This window comes from Tinamus guttatus, unplaced genomic scaffold (assembly GCF_059628265.1).
Source record: "Tinamus guttatus ecotype Peru unplaced genomic scaffold, ASM5962826v1 Tinamus_guttatus_pri_ptg000546l, whole genome shotgun sequence".
Classification (NCBI taxonomy): domain Eukaryota; kingdom Metazoa; phylum Chordata; class Aves; order Tinamiformes; family Tinamidae; genus Tinamus; species Tinamus guttatus.
The window spans coordinates 2981411-3001402 of record NW_028289080.1 but is presented as its reverse complement, the minus strand read 5'-3'; the positions used below and the strand labels follow the sequence as shown (position 1 = coordinate 3001402).

Below are 19992 nucleotides of genomic sequence, written 5' to 3'. Positions count from 1 at the left end.
TGTTAGGTGAAAAGTAATACTAGTAATTTAACTTAACTGCATCTCATCAGGTTCCTTAGGATAATCTCTAAGTAGACCATGAAACCCCTGGTCCAAGACAAGTCTACTAATTCATATTCGCAGGGCCATTAAGTAATATCTATGCATGCATAGTCCAACATCCCAAATCTCCATTAGGGGTGGCTCCTTCTTGCTAACAGAAATGATTAGAGAAACTTAACTCTCCAGAGGGCCCTTGCTGAAAACATGTTTTTGGGTCACTCATTTTCCTGCAGCATTTTCACATCCGTTTTGCATGTTAACCACTAGCCCTACGCAGTTCTGCAAACTGATCCTGGGTTTCAGCAGTTAAATTAGGTTGATTCCATGTTTTGTATCATACAGACTTTTGAGTTAAAACTTTCTATCCTTAAAGCATCTAGTTGTATAAAAGTGGTGTAAAAGCAGAAGCCATGGAGTATCTTTTGTTTTATGAAAGTAGATGTATACCTGTATTTGCATCCAAGCCTTCAATGAAACCAGAACCAGCTCCATTTCCACTGCTTTTTGCTCTATTCACTCAAAATGCACTCGCTGAATTCCAGTAAAAGCTTTTGGACCGGTACCAAACATGTTGTAACCAAATACGAGTGCAAGCAAGTTTTGCTCAGGTTCTTTTTTCTTTTTTTTTTTTTTTTTTTGGACACATTTGGTCTGGATTTCTGCAATCCTTAAATTTGCTAAATAGATTTTCTGTTCTATATTCTCATTAGCTAGGCTTTGCACCGATATGTAGACTGAATATCTGATAAATTTACAAGATATGTATATTCAGCTTTATTTTACTCTTCCCCATACCCTATCTATGTTCCTACCCAGCACCAACCTAAGACTGATCCAGACTGCTGCTTTTGAAATATAGAAAATTTAGACTTGTCTAATCTGGAAAAGTAGGTCAAGTAAAAAAAGTATTTCTAGTCTGAAGAGAGAGCAGATAAAGCACATACACCCCAGCTGACCTTGGCAAAGAGAAGGAACTGTTGCCATTTCTTGTCCTTGACCCTGAGTTTGTTGCAGGAGAAATTGGGGGTTGCCTGGAACAACCAAAGGAATAGAGGAGAGCCACCTGCCATGCTGATTAGGATTGTTTTAGATTAATTCGTTCAATGGGTTTCTTTTCAACCTCCTTCATGTTCTGTTTTTTTTTCCTCCCCTTACAAGTCACAAATATACCAAAAACTTAAAATTGTCTCAAAAAGTCACTCTTGTTTCTGTGCTGTTTCTTACACCCCATACACCCATCTCTTGCTAAATGTCCATACAATCATGTACAATGAAGCTTTAATCTTGTTCTTCATTAGCACCACTATGACGAAAAAAGCCATAATATCATTTCACTAGCTTCCCCCAACCCACATCTATCACAATGCCAAGAGTTTCTTTCTAGTATCTTAATTCACCATCCTGCATCTCGCATTCAGAAGGATGCTAAATAGGGATGCTTCATGTGCCTCTGCACTACATGATCTATAATACCATAAAAATAAACACACACATATGCATGCTTGCTGCCACGTTTTGCCTGCTTAAAACTTAACCAGTGAATTTTGCTTCTTTGGGCAGCATACAAAATATCACCCTTCTAATCCAGTCTTTTTTCATCACTACTATTTTCTTATTTTTTTCCCCGTGCCTCTACGCAGTAAGGATGCTATAAACTAGTTTCTAGGCAGGACTCTGCTGCTCCTGCCACCAAGAGCTGCAGAGGACAGGGTGAGCGGATGCCCTCTCAGTGATACAGATCTGGGGGAAGTATCTTGTGATCAAAAAGGCATGCAATTAAATTGTCATTTTGTTTGTATAATATATGTTATACACACACATATATACACTTATCTCCAATAACTCTTCTGAAACAAGGAAAAAAAATCATTGAAATTATGGGGTTTCAGGGGTATCCAGGCCCTAAGAAATCCAAAATCCTTCTGAGAGAGATAACTGCTTTCATCATGTGTATGACATTAAAAACCATCCTCTGTGCATTTAACAGAAACAAGAGAGAAAATTCCAACTTTTTTCCCTTTCTAACAGAAACTGTTCCATTTTGGCCACCTGATGGGCCCTTGGGGTTAATTAGAAAATCCCCATCAAGAGCTCAGAGGCTAATATCAGCCGTCAAAATCCCGCATTCCCCTCTTTCACCTCTTTCAAGTGCAAAACAACCTGTGTCTGAAGATGTGCCAGAGAATAAAAGGGCACACCACAACCACTGTGGGCTCTGACTTAGACCTATTCACAGCCTCACTACTATGAATACAGCAAAATCTCAAATGAAAGTTTTAATCTCCCCACTGCATTCAGCCCAAAGAGAAAAGGGCTTCCCTTTTAACAATTTCCCCCTTAAATCTTTTGTGCTGCCCTCCTGAAGAAAGCTGGGGTTTTGCTCAGACCCAGCAAGGGCTTTTTGCCGTGGAAAGCGCCGCACCTCAACCCTTTGTGCTGACATCAGAGTAAAGGTCTGCCCAGACCAAAAGTAATGAATGCAAAGGGGCTTCAGAAGGTCTAAACACCAGCTGAACAAGGCCAGAGTTAAAGGTGCAAGGGGCTGAGCTCAGCCGGCTTCTCAGGCTCGCTCGGTGTTCCTGGAGGTGTGTGAAGTACTGGAGCGAGCGCTACGGGACGAGCACTTACGTGCAAGAGAGCGCACGCACAGAGCAGCGTGTTTCTACTCCACCATTTTAATGGGGCCTTTGGCACAAAACACAGCTTTTCCTATCCTATACATTATCCTATGTGGAGAGGGCAGAGCGTCTTTTCCAAACCTCTGAACATGCCGTTCCGCATCACCTTTTGCACCCTCTCACCAGCACAAGGCAGCATGATTTCATGACTAAGAGTGCTTTGCTCCCTTCCCCAGCACTGTGTTCGCTCCCCTTCCAGTGATCATGGTTTGGTTTTTTCCCCCTGCCAGCAGTAGCACCTACATTGTATGGGGAGAGACAGCAAGCATTCATCCCCCTCCCAAAGCCATTCACTTAAAGGCAGCTGGAGAGGCTAAATGTTGGGCTTGCCCTCTTCACTCTTGGATGAGTTTTGTGCAAAGCTGAGGCTTGTGCTCCTTTCCCTCGCAGATCCAAGCAATTAATGAGTGCAATGGAAAAAGGCAAGAGTGTTGCAGGTTTTCTCTCTCTTCACAGTTTGTTCCTTTTTGTTTGCAATTAAATTATACTTGCCAGTTGCCCTGGGAGAAGTGAAAACCACTCATCTTCCTTGCATAAGAAAAAGGGAACAATGTTTATTTAATTAATATTACTTACGCTTTTTCTTTTGTATGACAGTGCAGCTAAGTGCCTGGAAATAGCACCTACTATTCATGCAGGGGCAACTGGAATTAACGCTAGCAGAGGCATTCCTAGCCCAACAGGACTGTGCGGGTGTTTTAACTTAGCATTGCCCTCCTCCTGGCAGACCAGCAGCTCGCATCCTTTCAGAGGAGGCTTTCTGCAGAGCAGACAGAGTTCAAAAGGTCCTAGCAAGCCACTCACGACCTTTCTGCCCTGAGATTTGTGTAGCACTGACCAGAATCAAATTCCACTACAGCCGTAGGGCCTTTGCGCCTTAAAGTCTATGGGGAAGGGGGAAAAAAAGAAAGGCGGAAAAAAGGAAATATAAACATTTAACTAAACTGCCTTATGGCTTCACTCATCTTTCTGTATCCTTTCTGTTTTATTTGCTCTTACTGCAAAGCCATTCAATTTTGAATATCATTTTATCATTGGGTTTTTACTTATAATAGATATGCATCAGATATTTCCCCTTATTCCCCTTTAAGGTCCTGAATGCCCTTTTTTTATTAAGTGAACAGGATCATTATAGCAATGTGAATCGTGTATTTGGGTTGTTTCTGGCAAGCCACACACAGAGATCACTGAAGTGCTTTTATTGCATTGCTAATGATGCACATTTATTTTTAGAAGAATGCAAGTGTAATGTAAAGAATACTGCCAAAAGTGGAAAAAAATATCCAAATAAACACAGAGGGTGATTTCATTCTTTGATTTAGCTTATGACATGCTGACTGTGTCAAGACACTGGACTAGTGTGACTTCAACCATGTTGTAAATATTCCCATTAAGGTAATTTGAGTATCTAACACATTGCTGTCATATTCTGCTGGTGAACAAGGCAGTGTCCTTTATAATAGAAATAATCCCAGGAAATAGGGTTATGTTCTGCATAATACTAATTGAAGATTTTTCTTCTTTTGTTTTCATATAATAAAGGACATTCTATTAACATTGCAATGAATTACTACTGTGGTCATGTTGTTCTATAACTGCCTTGTTACAACAGGGCAGTGTTCTACCACTTAACCCTCCAAACTCAGGTGAGCAAAGCCTCTAGCTGATCCAGAGAGTTAAGCAGCATTGGATGGACCCTAAGTATCAGTGCTCATCAAAAGTAACGGCCAAACACTTAGTAAGCACCAGACAACAGAAGCCAAATGAGTTAAAACACTCTATTCATTCCCAGTACCTTCTCCAATAGGGAAGAAAAAAAAAAAAAAAAAAAGGAAAAGAAAAAGAAAAAGAAAAAGAAAAAGGAGCATGGAGGCTTCAATTGGATAATGGTTCACTGTGTTAGGTGCTGCTTAAATATACCCTAAACCTAAGCTGCAAGAAAGTTTGAAAGGTGAATTAATTGCACCTGTGAGCCTAGACTTCCACCACACATTAGAGGAGCAACCACTCCAAGCATGGGAGTTTCCAAATAGCTGGATTAGTTGAGAGAATCCCTAGCAAAGGAGCCACAGCTGATTGGCGTGGCTTAAAATTTGCCTGTCCCATAGTAGGATTTTAACAGGAGATCTCTTATGTTAAAATGCATCTTTCATCCAGCCACAAGCTCTCTCCAAATGCACAATTCTACCCAGCTTAAATAGATAATTCTGACCTCAGTGTAAAAATCGCACACCTGTGTTATTTTGTTACCACCTTTGTCCAAATGTTTTTGACCTGTAGGAAAACAGTTAGATAACCAACATGCCATAAAGATTAAGTTGTGCAGTAGTATCCTGTACACCGTGCCTGTAAGGTTTGGCTTTTTTTTTTTTTCTCCCCTTAAGCTTTTTAGTGTTTTTCTGCATAAGGCAAGAAGTTTCTCACAGGTCAAAGCCAGAAGCTTCATATGGCTGTGCCAGGAACCACATGTCAGCACAGAGCAAGGCAAACAGAAAGGGAGTACTGAGCTGACAAATCCCTCACAACCAATGGAAATTCCATGAGATAATATTACACTCTGCATTTATATTAACATCACAGAACAAATGTCCCCTTTTCTGTAAAATGTGTCTTCTTAGAAGAGAAACATGAGCATCTTTGCTTTATCAGAACTAGGCTACATAAGATTGACAGCAGTGCCACAGGAGAGCTGTCAGCCTGCCAGAGAAGGGAAAGAGTAAAGATGGAAAGTGTTAGTACTGTGTATTTATACCATATGGTTCAACAGAGCCAATTATAATGCACCCAGAACTCAGATAATTAGTCGTAGCTAAGTGAATAGTTAGTAATTAAGTTACAACTTTACATTCCCATTCAGCAACAAGTAAAAAACAAACACACACACACTAAAACACTGCCAAATCTTCCTCTTTGGCTCTGACAACTTACATTTGTTTTCTAGCTTCCATAGCCATGAATCGTGACTATTTTGTGTGCATGCAAAATATGCTAGATAAGATCTTGTCACACATACGATACAAATGCTACTCTGTTCAAAAAAGATCCTCTGCCCAATAAAAATAGTTTTGCAAAACCCCTCCAACTCTCTTCAGCAGCCACAAGGACTAGTGCAGTATATAAACCATAGATGAAGACAAGTAGTGAACCATGCCTGGTCTCACAGGCAGTCCTGGGTTATCTGCCCATGTACAAAACATCTCATGTTTCCATGTGAACATTGCTGAGTGAGCTGATGCCCTTGCTTAGGAATGGCTTAATTTATACGCCCCGAGATTGAGGTCATACCAATATCATGCATGATCTCTATCAGCTTTACAGATGCCTTAACCTGAGAATGTTCAAGCTCATTGAGAGCTATTCATACTTGGCAGATTGATATAGTAACTGACAATTCACTGCCATCCAAGTGTATCTGAGAGCACAAAGCTCACATAAATATTGTTGAGCATATCCCATTGTTAGTTATTTACTTCTGCCACTCAACTTCCCACAGCTCTGTGCAGAAGAGCATTTCTCTCAGCATCATATAACTTACTAGCAGCCTCTTTCCCTCCTTTGTACCAGCAAGGAGCTGTGCTAGAAATATCAAACACATGTTTGTTCAACCCTGACCAACAAACAACATGAAACATAAAAGTACATCAGGACAGAGACCAGAGAAAGCCCAGCTACAAGCCTGACTTTGCAGTTGGCACAGAAACAGCTTGTAATGATGTTTCTACGTTTAGAGAGCTCCAGAAGAAAATACGGGAACTTACCTGATTACTGCTCTTCCACTGTTTCATAAGTTGCCCCTGCCTGCTGCTATGAGCAAATATCTCCTGCAGAAGATAAGCACAATTTTCACTCAAGCTGCTCTCATGGCTTTCTATTCCTGACACGCCCAGCTGGCCCTCATCTTAGGAATTATTCCACTTACCTTAGCCTCATTCTCCCTCTGTGATATCTCTAGGATAGAAAGATGTGAAGAGAAGAAAAAAAGGGTGAGAAAAGCAGGGGAAAAAAAAATATGCAAAATCATTCTCAAACTTATCCTGGACAAAATATTTCTGATTGCTAAGGCCAGCTGAAGAAGATGCAAAGCACCCCATTCCTCCCTTGGAGAAGGGTTCTTCCTTTTCAGGAAGCAGAGCCAAAAAAGGAGAGGTAGGAAGGAACCTTCCCCCTTATCAATGATCCTGAATTCCCAGGTGTAGGCCACACCTCCCAGGTGTGACACATAACTTATATGGGGAGTTACAAATTACTATATTTCCACCTAGGATGTGGATAATTTTTACTGTGTCGTTTCTTTAAGTTCATTACAATCTGCAACCTCAATCTGATTCTTAAGTATCTGGATTTGAGGGTTTCACTCCTTTACATATGCATTACTCTATCCTCAGGTTCTTGCCAGAAGATTCGTATTTGCTTAATGAGAGATTTTTTTTTCCCCAATAGCAAATAGTCTACAGACTTCACTAAGGGCAGGATTTGGATCATTTTTCAAAAGTCTCAGGGCTCTGCTTTGTGAATGTTACACGATTTTGTCCACTTGATCCAAGAGAGTCTAATACAAGTGTGCACACATATAGTCCTTTTATCCATCAATGAAATCAGGCAGCTGTGTGGCTAGTGAAAAGAAGCATATCATTTCATATAGCAAACAGAAAAGCATAGTATTTCACCTGAAGTTTTAAGGAAAAAAATGGAGATAGCAAAATAACACTATGCTCATGAGATATCTGTATGACTCTGCATGTGGGTGTATACATCTGCATCCTGACCTCAGCGACAAGGGTGTGCTTTAGGGACCATCTAAAACAAGGGAAAGTAGCATATATGCTGAAGAGAGTTGTTAGGAAAATGTGTGTGTGTGTATTTATATTTCTCTTAGAGTATCTGTTCAGCAAAAGCACCAAGTTTCACTCACTCTCCTTCCCTTGCTACTGCTCTTAAGATGTGCGCTGTCTGGTCAGCAGAAATAGAGTATCACAAACTATACCCAGTCTTACATACAAACAGTGTGTACATTCCATGTGAATTTGGTTCTCCTAGTTCATTCGCTCAGCACACAGCTTTAGTGGAATTCAATGTTTATTCCACATGCACACAGTACTTTTTCCTCTTCAGAGCTCTCTTTTCTTAAATAGCAAAAATTATAAAGTACACCATGGTTCTACCTAGCAAAAGCTATTTATATCAAGTACGAGAAAACAAATGTAAATAGACATTAGAATGCGCTTGTCATTTGGGAGAGCATAAGATTTCTGTGTGAACAAATTTAGCCCTGAGTTTTGCACGTTGGGGTCTGGAAAAAAAAAGCCTTCAGGATCCATATAGAGGTGCTTTTGCTTCCCTGACTTCTCACACAGTATTCTTTCAAATGAATTTAAGGCTTTTCTTGCCCAAATCCCCACAAAAGTAACCACACTGCAGTTTTTCTACTATTATGCAAATAGGTTAATCAGCCAACGCTCTGGTGAGAATTAATTTATATTTGAATTAAATGAGGCCTAGCGTCTTTATAGCTGAACCCCCAGGCCAAGGCCTAGGCTAGGTAGCAACCTCATATTATTCATTTGACGAAATGTGAACTGACACAAATACCATGGCTAACTTTCAATCCGATTACCCCGTTACCTCCCATCAATGCTCTCCCAGGCATCAGCCGCTGGCGTCCCTCCTTTCAGCGGCGCAGCTACAACTGACACCTCCTCCCGGATAAACAAGCACCCACGCTGCCGCTGGGACCCCCACTCGCAACCCATCAGCCCCGCTCAATGGCCCGTATTCGACAAGGTACTTTATTTTGTGCGTAGGGACGGCTCAGAAACGCTGCTGGCCGGGGCTGCGATTCAAAGCTGCCCTTTCAGAGCTGTGGAGTACCGAGGCGCTGACAATAAACATCCAAAGTACGGGAGCGTGTGTGTCTGCGCGGAGAGGGGCGCATGCACACCCCTCCTCTGACACAGCCACCGGCATCTGTTAACCTTCATACTCCCCTTAACTCTTAAAAAAAAAAAAAAAAAAAAAACGTTTTGGGCTACTATGACCAAAGGTCAATGTAAAGCGAACCCACATTTTACACAGCACCCTCTCACTAAACTCATGTTGACAACCACTAAATTCTTTCTATTGCACAGCACAGGAACTTGTTTTCTTTAAAAAAAAAAAAAAAAGATTTTTTCCCCTCTCTTTAAAACTGTAAGCATTTGAAAAGCCTTGCTAAACAATCCACCAGGTGTGAGAAAAGCCTTTTCTGCACAAGCAGCTCCATGCCAGGCAACCTACGCTTTGTAATTAGATTAGCAAGCAAAAGCTGAATAGCATTGACCAAAACATCTCCCTGCACATAGTGTTTATAGTGCATAACTGATAACTAAGCTTCTCCAGTCATGGTTAAAATAGACTTAAAAAACAGGAGTCCTGTGTGCGCTGGAATCTAAATGAAGAGGAAAATAAAACAAAGCACACATTCTAGAAAAGCTGTAAGCAATTGCCTGGCTGTCTCACTTAAACAAAGTGTTACTTGGAAATATAAGTCATAAAACAAACCCTGTGGTTTAACGGCAGCTCTTCAGGCAAGTAGCACTTCAAACCTATCCAACTTGTACGTCCCAAGGAGGAGATACCTCCCTACGGACCCTTCCAAGAATAAGTCTTTCTACAGTGACCAAGAAGTACAGCATGTGATAGAGAGTAAAACATTAATACGGCAAAGGCTCCCTCCCACTAAAAACATTCAAAATGTGGATCCAACAGCACCAGCAGTTCTTGATTTCACATTTCTCACAGCGTTCAGCGATGCTGCTTCGTGGAGGGCTTTGCGGGCAGCCACCAGGCACCCGCATAGACATCTCCGCCTGCCTGGTGGGTGCTTCTCCTGTGGGTGCACAGTTTGCTGCGGGAATATTGCCCATCCGTGGATCCCTGGTGAGAGCGTTTGCACTGTGCGCTTCATCCCTTGCTCCCCGGGTCCAGCAGGAGAACAAGCAGGCTCAGGGAAGCAGTTCTCCTGCGTCTTACGCGGAGACTCTGAACAAGGCAGTTGCCAAACCTCCTCCACGGAAATCCCATAGCCTTGAACATGATCTGGAAGGTGATTTGGGCCACATCCAGAGGAAATGCTTCTCAGACAGAGGCAGCCAAAATCCTGGTTTGCCTCTGCTACAGCAGAACCTGAACCCAGACTTCAGGGGAGTTTTTTGCATGGCTTTTCCCACACAGCCAAGCAGCCTAGGTATGTCCTGGAGCTTCCCAACATAGGAACGTTGGAAATCACCAGCCTCATGGAAACCCTAAAAGCTGAGTGTAAAGGAGTATGTGAACGCACCTGCAACCCGCAGCTCGCTTTAGAGAAACTCGTGCTTTTATGTAGGCATGGTGCTAGATGCGAAATAAGCCAAGACAAGGTTCTTATCAAAAGTTTTCATCTGAACTCCATACATCTTTCCTGTTTCACAGCCAACTGCTAAGAGTACAAATACCCTAGTTGTTAATTTTGGTCTCAAAAGAATCCAGCCCAATACAGAGTCTGTCCCATTTGGTGCTGTTGCACCTGTGAGCAGAGGCGAACCCTTGTACGAAATAGTAGCTATCCAAATATCAGTTCATGTTGCTCCTATCAGTAGATCTTGAAAATCCCTGGGCTGTTTTGTCCTACTTCAAATTGTTTTTTAAATACTAAGGCTGGAGCATCAGAAGCAAGATCAAAAAGCCTTCCCTTGGGCTGAGGGCTACCGCAGCAATCGGAGCAAACATCCTTCTGTTCCTCTTGTCACGAGGCAGGGGATCCTTGCAGGCTGCATCCTGGCCAGAGCTGCATGCACAGCCCTGAGCAGAGTCTGAACAGCGTCGCTGCCCACACGGAGCTTTTTCACAGCAGCAGGAGCTGAGAACATCACCCTTCTTCAGTGCGTGTCCTGCTACGAACTCTGCAGAAACAAGGCCCCTGTTAATCGCTCCAGACCAGGAGCTCAGTCTTTTTGCTTAAACTGACAGTCAGAAGAGAATTTGACCCAAGACAGCAAATTAACCTTGCCTATATACATTCCCCACTGCTGATATTTCAGTAGACGCTTTTTCAGTAAGCTTTCAGCAAAAAGGGAGGATAAATCATCTTTTGGTATGACACCCCTAGGGAAAAATTGATAAAGGTTGGTGGTTGAGACCACGGGCTTTTCGTTAAAACCTAAGGCAGGATAATCTAAAATAACTAAAATACAGTCAGACCTTATCAGATTTCCTTGAGTTCCTAAATCCTACCCAGAATTTAGGGCCTAAAAGGCCCTTCCATAAACAAAAGATTTGATGCTCCCTGGCCTTTTCCATTTTTGAAATCAAAAGCAAAAGCAAAGGGGAGACAGACTCAGAAGTCCTGATGAAATCTCCAAACACAAATGCAACCATTGAGACATTATTTTCTTACAGCAGTTCTCATTTCTATGGCCATAACCAGAAACCTGAGAAAGCCTATTTCAGATTGCACAGACCCAACTCAAACAGCCTGGATAGCCTAAACTAAACCTAGACTTCGGTCTCCTGCAATATTACCCTGCAGCACGAAAACACATACTGTATTTATCCATTCTCGTGGCTTGTTGAGGGAAAAAAAAAAAAAGTGTTTCTTCTGTTTATTAGAAAGAAACAGAGGCCTTTAAGAGGAAAGTACTTTCTGCAGGCTGGCTAATCTCCTTTCAGAAAAATCCTGGTCTTTCAGAGAAGTTTTACAAGCATTAGTGAAACCAGAATCTCATCAGCTTTTCCTGGAGCCAAAAAAGAAGGGGCTTTCCTCTCTGAACACACCAAAATCACCCTGTGTGCTTCAGAAATTACACACGCTGCATTCCCTTGTGCAGCTCACATCAACATCAGGTCCCTGATGCTCTCCTGGCACAGGGAACCCTTTGCTCTGAGAGGAGGGTGGTAACGGCTTTTCCTGGCTGCTTTTTCCATCACAGACATTAAAAAAAAAAAAAAAAAAAAAAAAAAAGGCCAGGAAAACATTTTAAACCATCAGTCTAGGGTCATCAACCCCAAAGTTCACTGTCCTCATACACCATTCACTCTCCTGGTGCGTTGTCCCTCAGGCAAGTCCTTCACAGAGCTCTTTCCTAGAAGTTCCTCTTTCACATTATAACCTGCAACTAGAGATTTCAGTGAAACTGTCTGAAATGAGAACTTTGCCATTAACCTGGGCAAAGGCTTTGCCTTGGAGTAATCTAAGACCTGATTTAAAAATGACAGCAAACTTTTAATTATTTATAACTTCTTTAGGAGAACATTAAAAATGTTCAGTGGAGAAGGTAAAAGTGGACTGTTCTCTAATCCTCCGTGCTCCATCTGTGCCCTCTGACTGGGGAAGCAGAGCCCATATTTCAAGCAAGCATGACTGTGGGCTCCAGGAGCTGAGGCTTCCAGTATTCATTGCCCAATTCTCAGCCCCTTTCCACCGTGATAAATGGTCACGGAATCCAGGCAATGAGTAAAACGCTATGTTGCATTTTGCCAGTCCTACTTTCCCCAAAACGTGCAAATCTGAGCTCATGAAAGAAGTTCCTTTTTAAGGAGGTTGCGTATTTGTTTATTAGACAGATCACTGGAGAAGTAAGAAGAGGGGTTGCTCAACCCCAGATGATTATTTTAAAACAAAGGTAGAGGTTGAGACAAGCTAAAAGGACAAAGTGGACCAACATAACCAAACCAGGAAGAAAGGGTGTAATTTAAACAGGCTCGGAAGGAGTTAGTAAAGTGCAAGCGAGACACAGAGACTAAACTAATTACTTCTGACATGATCAGATCAGCTGGTTCGACTCAGCCTGCCCGCACCCTGGGCTGGCCAGTGTGAATGGCAAGGGAAAAGAAAGTGACTCTCCCCTCTGGGTCCCTCTGCCAAGTCTGGGCCGCGCGCTCGGCCCGAGATCCCTCTTTCTTTGCGCACAGAGAGAGAGGGGGAGAGAAGAGGGAAATACAGTTAACCACCTGTCAGGGCTGAGGACACAATAAGGCAGCCCCCAAAAGAGCTTTTCATGCATGCGTAATATATTTGTTCAGCTATTCACTTAATGAAGCTGATAAATGTGATGCGAAACAATAGTCAAGTTAATCTATTTAGTAAAATGTTTTGAGACTCTCAGGCGATGTTAAGGAGGGTAGTGTGTTCGGGGACATTTTCATTTCAATACGCTCATCTCTCCCCTCTTAGGGGGGGTTCAAGCAACCTATGTGAATATAATTTCTTATAAATGTGTCTTTAATGGGTTTAATTCACCCTTGCCAGCTGTTTTTTTAGCTATTTTGTAAGAGCAAAACAAACGTGCCAGGCTTGGAAAGCTAGTTAAAATTAGTTTCGGTCACTGGGGCCAAGCTATATTTCCTGCAAACCATCTGCTTGATTGGCACAATAGAAGGATTTTCAAGAAAAAAAAAAAGGGGGGGGGGTGGATCTAGGGAAGCTTTGAACGAACCAACAGTTACGGCTCCTTGTGCTTAGGTGTCTTAATAGCGCGTCGCCCCCGCCGCCTCCATTCAGGCTCCCGGCGAGGCCGAGCAGGGAAGAGCAGCTGCCCCCGGCCACGGAGCATCGCGCGGGGACGCGGGGGGCTCCGGGGCTCCGGGCTGCGGGGCTCGGGGGCTGCGGGCGCCGCCGGCCGCGCTGCGCCGCGCTCGGGGCCGCGCGACGCGGGTGCCGCACTCAGCGCGGCGGCTCTCCCAATTTCATGCGGATTAAGAGCCGCGGAGCGGGACACACGCAGCCTGCGGGCCCTGCTCCCCCTCCCAGCGTTTGCCTTGTGTGTTTTTTTTTTTTTTTTTTAAGCCTGAGTGGGGGTGACAAAGAAAGCGAGTGACTTTTAAGAAATAAATTTGAAGATAACGACATTAAAATGAATGGCAGGAGGCACAAAACCCCATGAGCATAGGTCAAACGGCATTAGTCACAGGTTTTATCTCCAGACATTAGAATTCCCTTCTCTTAAACGATCACTGCCTTTGAAAAGAAACTTCCAAAGGAGATCACTTAAAATAAGATCCTTTCGTCCAATTTCTTGGTTTCTTATGGCCTAGCTTCCCCTTCAATAGATGTCTAGTCCCTTTTGCTGTGGTGCTTAAGGTGTTCTTTATGGGTGTGCTAAGATGTGGCCCAAGGAACTGGGTCCACGTGTGCCCCAGCATGCGCTTGACCCATCCTTCCACAAAGTGTCAGGCCCTTATTAAAAAAAAAAAAAAAAAAAGAGAGAGAGAGAAATTAGCGGCAGTTTGTCTATAGAGAGGCAAAACACCCCCAAAACATATGTGAAGAAAGGAGTAAATCATCTCAAAGGGCTGTATAAGGACAGTAAAAAAAAATAAAAAAATATATAAAATAAAGTGTTCTTGGGTTCTCGGACCCACCTGGGCACTGCATTAGGAATCTCAGAACCAGGGGAAGCACAGGAGCGGGACCGTATGTGTGTGCATACATATATATATATGTGTATATATATATATATATATATATATGTGTGTGTGTGTGTGCATATATGTGTGTGAGAGAAGGAGCCGGGGATGTGGGAGGAGAGATGGGGTGTGTGCGTGTAGGGGGCTGTCAGACCGTTATTTTCATTAGGAAGCCCTGTCGTATTTCTTTCTTCTCTCTCTCTCTCTTTTTTTTCTTCCTTTTCTCCTTGTTTTTTTTTTTTTTTTAAGAGCTGCTTCCGCAGAGCAGCTCCTCCAAGGGGGCCGTCCTCAGACGCTGCTGCTGGGGACTAGCCCAGCCAGGCAAAGTTGTCAGTCTCGTATCATTTGGAGGGCGGATTCAGTCCTCTCTAATAAATAACTTTTTGATTTGAACCAAGGGAGAGGTTTAAACAGACTTTCTTTCTTCTCTAATGTGATATAAATCGCAGATGCACTTTTATTGAATGGTTAAAGCATCGACATGGAGATAATCGACACAAAACGTCCGGACAAAAACCATCGAGAGAAATAAAGCTGGTTAATAAGATTTTTGAGAAAGCTTTGTGTTAAAAAGCAAAAAGGGGAAAACAGCTGAAGGTGACAGTTAGTTCATGGTTAATAGGATAAAGCCTGCATGGTTGAGCTGCACACTTCTGCTTGCAAAGGTTCAGCCACACCAAAGGGCTGAATAGGGTGCTTTTAAAACATAGGACATTTAACACATCTGTTATATTCTTTAACAGAGAAATCAGGTAAAACCAGTCTCAATAGTTGCTTTCATCACCTAGCTCCAAAAGAAACCAAATACACTTTCGCATATTTCGATATCTGCCAGCGAAGTAAAATAAAACTATCTATATACGTGTGTGTATATATGCCGGAAAACCCTTAATTTCTGCTTTTCCATTAGACAATGTTAGTTGTTCCCCCACATCAAAGCCAGGCACTCCAGGTCCGCAGCACCGGCCTGAGCGATCCTGCGCTCTCAATTCCACAGAAAGGCGCTTCAGGGGGATTCTTTGGAGCGGAGAAGGCTTCGAGCTACACTTTTAAGAAGTGATAATGAGAACGCGCTACTCAAAGAGCAGTTGTTTTGACTTTTTTTTTTTTTTTTCACGTAGTGGAGAACAAGCGCATCGGGAACTTGGGCGGGGGTCGGGGTGGGGCGCAGCTCGGGCCCTGCAAAGCTGTTTCGCCCGTTTCTGTGTCCTTGCCCGGCTCTTCTCGGGCCGAGCTCCCAACCCGTTGCGCTGCGGCCACATCTCGCGTCGACGCCCGCGAGCCTCCCCCGCCTGCGCGCGAGCGCGTAAGCCCCGCGCGGGCTCCTCGCCGCCCCTCGCTCCGCGGCCTCGCGGACGGGCGCGCGGACACGCGGAGCGGCGGCACGCGCGGGCTGCGCGGGGGCGGGCAGGACGCCGAGCTCTCGCTCACCAACTTTGCGCCGCTCGGAAACTTTCGGGGAGCGTTTGGCGGGGTTGCGCGGCGCGCCGAGGGGGCGGGCGGGCGCTACGCGGCGCCGGGGCCCGCCCGGGCTTTGTGGCGGGGCCATTGTGCGCCGCGGGCTCCGGGGCGCCTAATCCAATCACGGGCCACCCCCCCCGCCCCGGACGCCGGGGCCCGGGAAGGAGGCGCGGGCCGCGCATTGTCCGCGCTGTCACTTCTGAAAGCGCCCGGGCCGCCGCGGGCCGCTATAAAAGCCCGCGCCCCGCGGGAAGGGCACGCAGAGCCCTCGCCTGACGCGCTAGCCGGATCTTTAACCCACCGCGGTCGCCGAGCGGGGAAAAGACCCACGAGAGCAGCGCGGGGCCTCCCAGTGCAGCGCAGCCCGGCACGCAGGCCCCAGCGCGGCCCCTGCGATGATGTTCCCGAGCCTCCTGGCTCCTCCGGCCGTGTACCCCAACCTGCTGCGGCCAACCCCCACGCTGACCCTGCCTCAGTCGCTGCAGTCGGCGTTCTCCGGCCACTCCAGCTTCCTGGTGGAAGATCTCATCCGCATCGGCAGGCCCGCCGCCTACCTGCCCAGGACTGCCCCCGCGCCCAGCTTGTCCCCGCCGAGCTCGGCGGCCGGGGGGGACCCGAGCACGCCGGAGCTCGCCGCCTCCACCCCCGCCAGGAGGATCTGTTCGCCCCAGACTTCCGTCTCCTCCTCCAGCAGCGACTCCACTTTCCTCAAGTTTGGCGTCAACGCCATCCTGTCCTCCGCGCCCCGAGCCGGTAAGGGCCGCTGCCCGGCGCCGCGGCAAGCAGAGCCCCGGGGGGCCGAGACGGACGGGGAGAGCGGGCGGGGAGGGCGCCCCGGGGCCACCCTTAAGGGGAAGGGGAAGCGCCCACGGGACGGAGGCTGCGGGAAGGAAGAGGGAGCCGAGCAGCGCGACGGGCCCGCGGACAGCTCCGGCCCCAGGTTTGCCTCCGCGCTCCGCCTTCCCCCCTTTCCGGAGAGCAGCCTGGCCTTGCTCGGAGCAGCGAGCTTGGTCGGTCCTCCCGCGTTGCCATTGCTGGAGTGGCACTGACGGTCACCCGTTCCTTAATATATTTGTCTTTTTTTACTAGAAGCGTCCCCCGCGCTGCTTCAAAGCGTTCCTCCAAAGACTTTCTCCTTCCCGTACTTTGAAGGATCCTTCCAGCCGTTTATCAGATCTTCCTACTTTCCAGGTAGGTCTTTAACAGTTCCCCTCTCTCTGCCTCTCCCGCACTGCAACTCCCCGCTCCGAGCACGTCGCAGCGATCCTTCCCCATCCAGCCCCGGGGGTTATGCTCCGGTTCAGAGGTTGGACAGAGTACAACATTCAAGAATCAGTCGCGCCAATTTGATGCCCTATTTAGCACGAGCGGTGACTGCTTGACATCTCGCTCCCATTTCCACACACACACACCGAGACCGGCAAATTAGGCGGAACTGTCACGGTGCCGAGGCCAAGGCGGCCGCCCCGGCGCCGCTTTCAGCACCACGGGCCGCCTGGTCAGCTCCCGCCGCCGCGCAGCGAAAGCGGGGATAAAATGGGGAAAAAAAAAAAAAAAACCCAAAAGCCAAACCCCAAAACCAAACTCACCCCCCACTCCGCAGCTCCCTCCGTCAGCCCAGCGCGCCCTGCGCAGGGACGCGGAGGCCGCTCGCTTTGCGCCAAGCGAAGTCGGTCGCTTTTACACGCGGATGGAAAGAGACCCAGGAAAGTGCCCGAGGCTTCCCCCCTTCACCCCCGACACGCAATAACCCCTTTCCCCGTCCACCTCGGGCCCCTAACTTCAGCTCTGGACACTTCGACCGCGCGGCAGGATCGCCCCTGTTTACAGAAAGCTGAAGAAAAAAGTGGAAAAAAAATCAGCAAACCCACAGGCTCGTAGATGGGATCCTGGTAGCGGCAAAGCGTTATGAAGTTGAGACAACACATTAAAAATAATTACACGAGCAAACTATTAATTTAAAAAGAAACCGAGGAGGGAAAGAGAGGGGGGAAATAACCCAAGAGCTCCCATTCATGCCGCTGATAATGGAATTTGCTTCTTTTCTGCGGCGTGTGAATAGCCTAACAAAAACAACTTGAGCTTTATAAATAGCTTTTCATGTCCATTTAATGAAAATGATTTGGGGAAAGAGACGATTGTGCCATCAGTATTCTCCCGGGGAGCCTGGCATGCCGTTGTGTTTAGTTTGAAAGTGTAAATCTCTTTTGTTCCAGTAATATATGGCGTTAGCTGCTTGTCCTCAGTCTTTTTCTGTTAGTTCATTACTACACAATTACCATTCACGCTTCATTAGCATCTCTGTCTCTCTTGGGGAGGTTTGCCCCCCCCCTCCCGTTTTTTTTAAGGCGAAACTCTGCCCTTTTTATCATACCAATGCCATTGAGAACCATGCCATGTGCTAATTAGCTGTTACTTTTCATGACTTCGGGTTCAATTCTCCATTTTTTCTGGGGGGGGGGCAGGGTGCGGAGTGAGGGGAGATTAATATAAAAAGATGAATACTGACTGCTCAAAACTGCATCTGTAGAGGCCTGGTTTTGTTTGGATCAGAAAAGTCCTCATTTTCATCTCAAGCGTAATAAAGTGCCTGAAATGATAAAAGCGCCCGAAAAAAAATCAAGTACTTTTGAGTAAGAGAGAAGGCTTTTTTATTATACCTCTATCTTAGCTGGTACCCCTCACTTGGCCTTTTCAGGCTGCCGACCTTTGAATCTCCTAACAAAACAGGCCACTGTGGCTGCATTTTACACGTTTCAGTTGATGTGCCTAATCCCTGCTATCGCGCACTGAAAAGGGGCAGTTATTGAAGGCCCAAGCTCCTTTTAGCGCTCCAGGTTGATAGGTGTTAGCCCTTTCCCTGGGAGGGCCCCGTGGGATGAGAGCCGGGGAGGAAAACGCGGCGTGGGGAAGGGATCGGGGCTATGAGGACGGGTGTGTGGGCCCTGCTCACTGCTGTCCCACTCTCTCCCAGCCGCCTCCTCCGTGGTGCCCATCCCCGGTACCTTCTCGTGGCCGTTGGCGGCGCGTGGCAAGCCCCGCCGGGGCATGCTGCGGCGCGCCGTCTTCTCCGACGTGCAGCGCAAGGCGCTGGAGAAGATGTTCCAGAAGCAGAAGTACATCAGCAAGCCCGACAGGAAAAAGCTGGCGGCCAAATTGGGCCTCAAAGACTCTCAGGTGAGTGAGGGGGCCAGGCTGGGCCAGGGCAAGGGGAGGAGGAGCTGGGAGCAGGAGCAGGAGAGGGAAAGGTAGCCGGGAGCGGGAGGGTTGCCCGTCACCATCAGAAAGCCCAGAGCAAGCTGCAGGGCTGGGTGTATTGGGCAAGAGAGCAGCACAAGTCCTCACTGGATGGGCGTCTGTGAGGTCCAGATTGTGTTGTGTTTCCCAGGGGGAAGGTTGTGTTTCCCATCAGCCTCAGTATGGACAAGTATCTCCGTATGGAAGGCTCAAGGGTGCCTTCAAAAAGCGGTTCCCTTAGTCCTTATTTTACTTTAAGTCATTTTCCTTACATTTCTGGGTTGCTTCCCCTCCAGGTGAAGATCTGGTTCCAGAACAGAAGGATGAAGTGGAGGAACTCCAAAGAAAGAGAGCTCCTCTCTTCTGGTGGTTGCAGAGAACAAACCTTACCCACCAAATTCAACCCTCACCCAGACCTCAGCGATGTGGGCAAGAAGTGTTCGGGAGAGGAAGAGGAGGAAGTTCCCCCCATGTGCCCGCCCAGCCCCCGGCATCCCTTAACCTACCATCAGTCCCCAGAGCACCTGCACTTGAGGGACAGGCTGGACTCCCAGAGGTGTCCCTCTCCATCCCATTCCAGCAGCCCCAGCAAACCTTCGGACTTCTCGGACTCAGAGGAAGAGGACGATGATGGGGAAGAGGAAGAGGAGGAGATAACAGTCTCTTAGATCACCCGCCTGCCCCTGCCATCACCGGGGACATTGCAAAGATGTAAATAACACAAAGTGCTATGAATTGAAGAGGTCGTATCCCTCCTGCACATCCGCATGGTTCTCCAGTGCAGGTCATTTATCTCAGAGCCACAAGCCTCCCTACTCTTAGGTATTCAGTATTTGCCCATGTGCTGTTTTCTGTATTCACAGTATCTGTTAACCTTGTCATAACTCTCCTTGCTTAGCGACCAAAATTTGCTCAATTAGCTACATGCTCCTGAAAACGAGCAATGGCAGGTCCTGGCTTTACAGCAAGGAGGAAGGTATTCCATGGAGAGAAAAAATGCTTTTTCCGCACACACAAAAAAGGGGGAGGGGTGCATTTTTGCTATGTTTCAAATGAATTTCAAGCAACTATTAGCACTTTGAAAACCTGAAGACCAGTCTGACCTGGCAAGAATTTCCTCCAAAGTCAATTAATGTTAATTAGGCACCCAGACCAA

The 19992-nt window shown here is 46.4% G+C and overlaps 1 protein-coding gene across 1 annotated transcript; it reads left to right on the top strand.

Moving 5' to 3' along the window:
- Positions 1–15994: 15994 nt before the first annotated feature.
- DBX1 (developing brain homeobox 1) lies at positions 15995–19504 on the top strand. Its single transcript, XM_088534271.1, has 4 exons — positions 15995–16352; positions 16689–16790; positions 18574–18776; positions 19133–19504. Exons 1-4 carry the CDS (start codon positions 15995–15997, stop codon positions 19502–19504), a joined length of 1035 nt encoding a protein of 344 aa, XP_088390397.1.
- Positions 19505–19992: the final 488 nt, after the last annotated feature.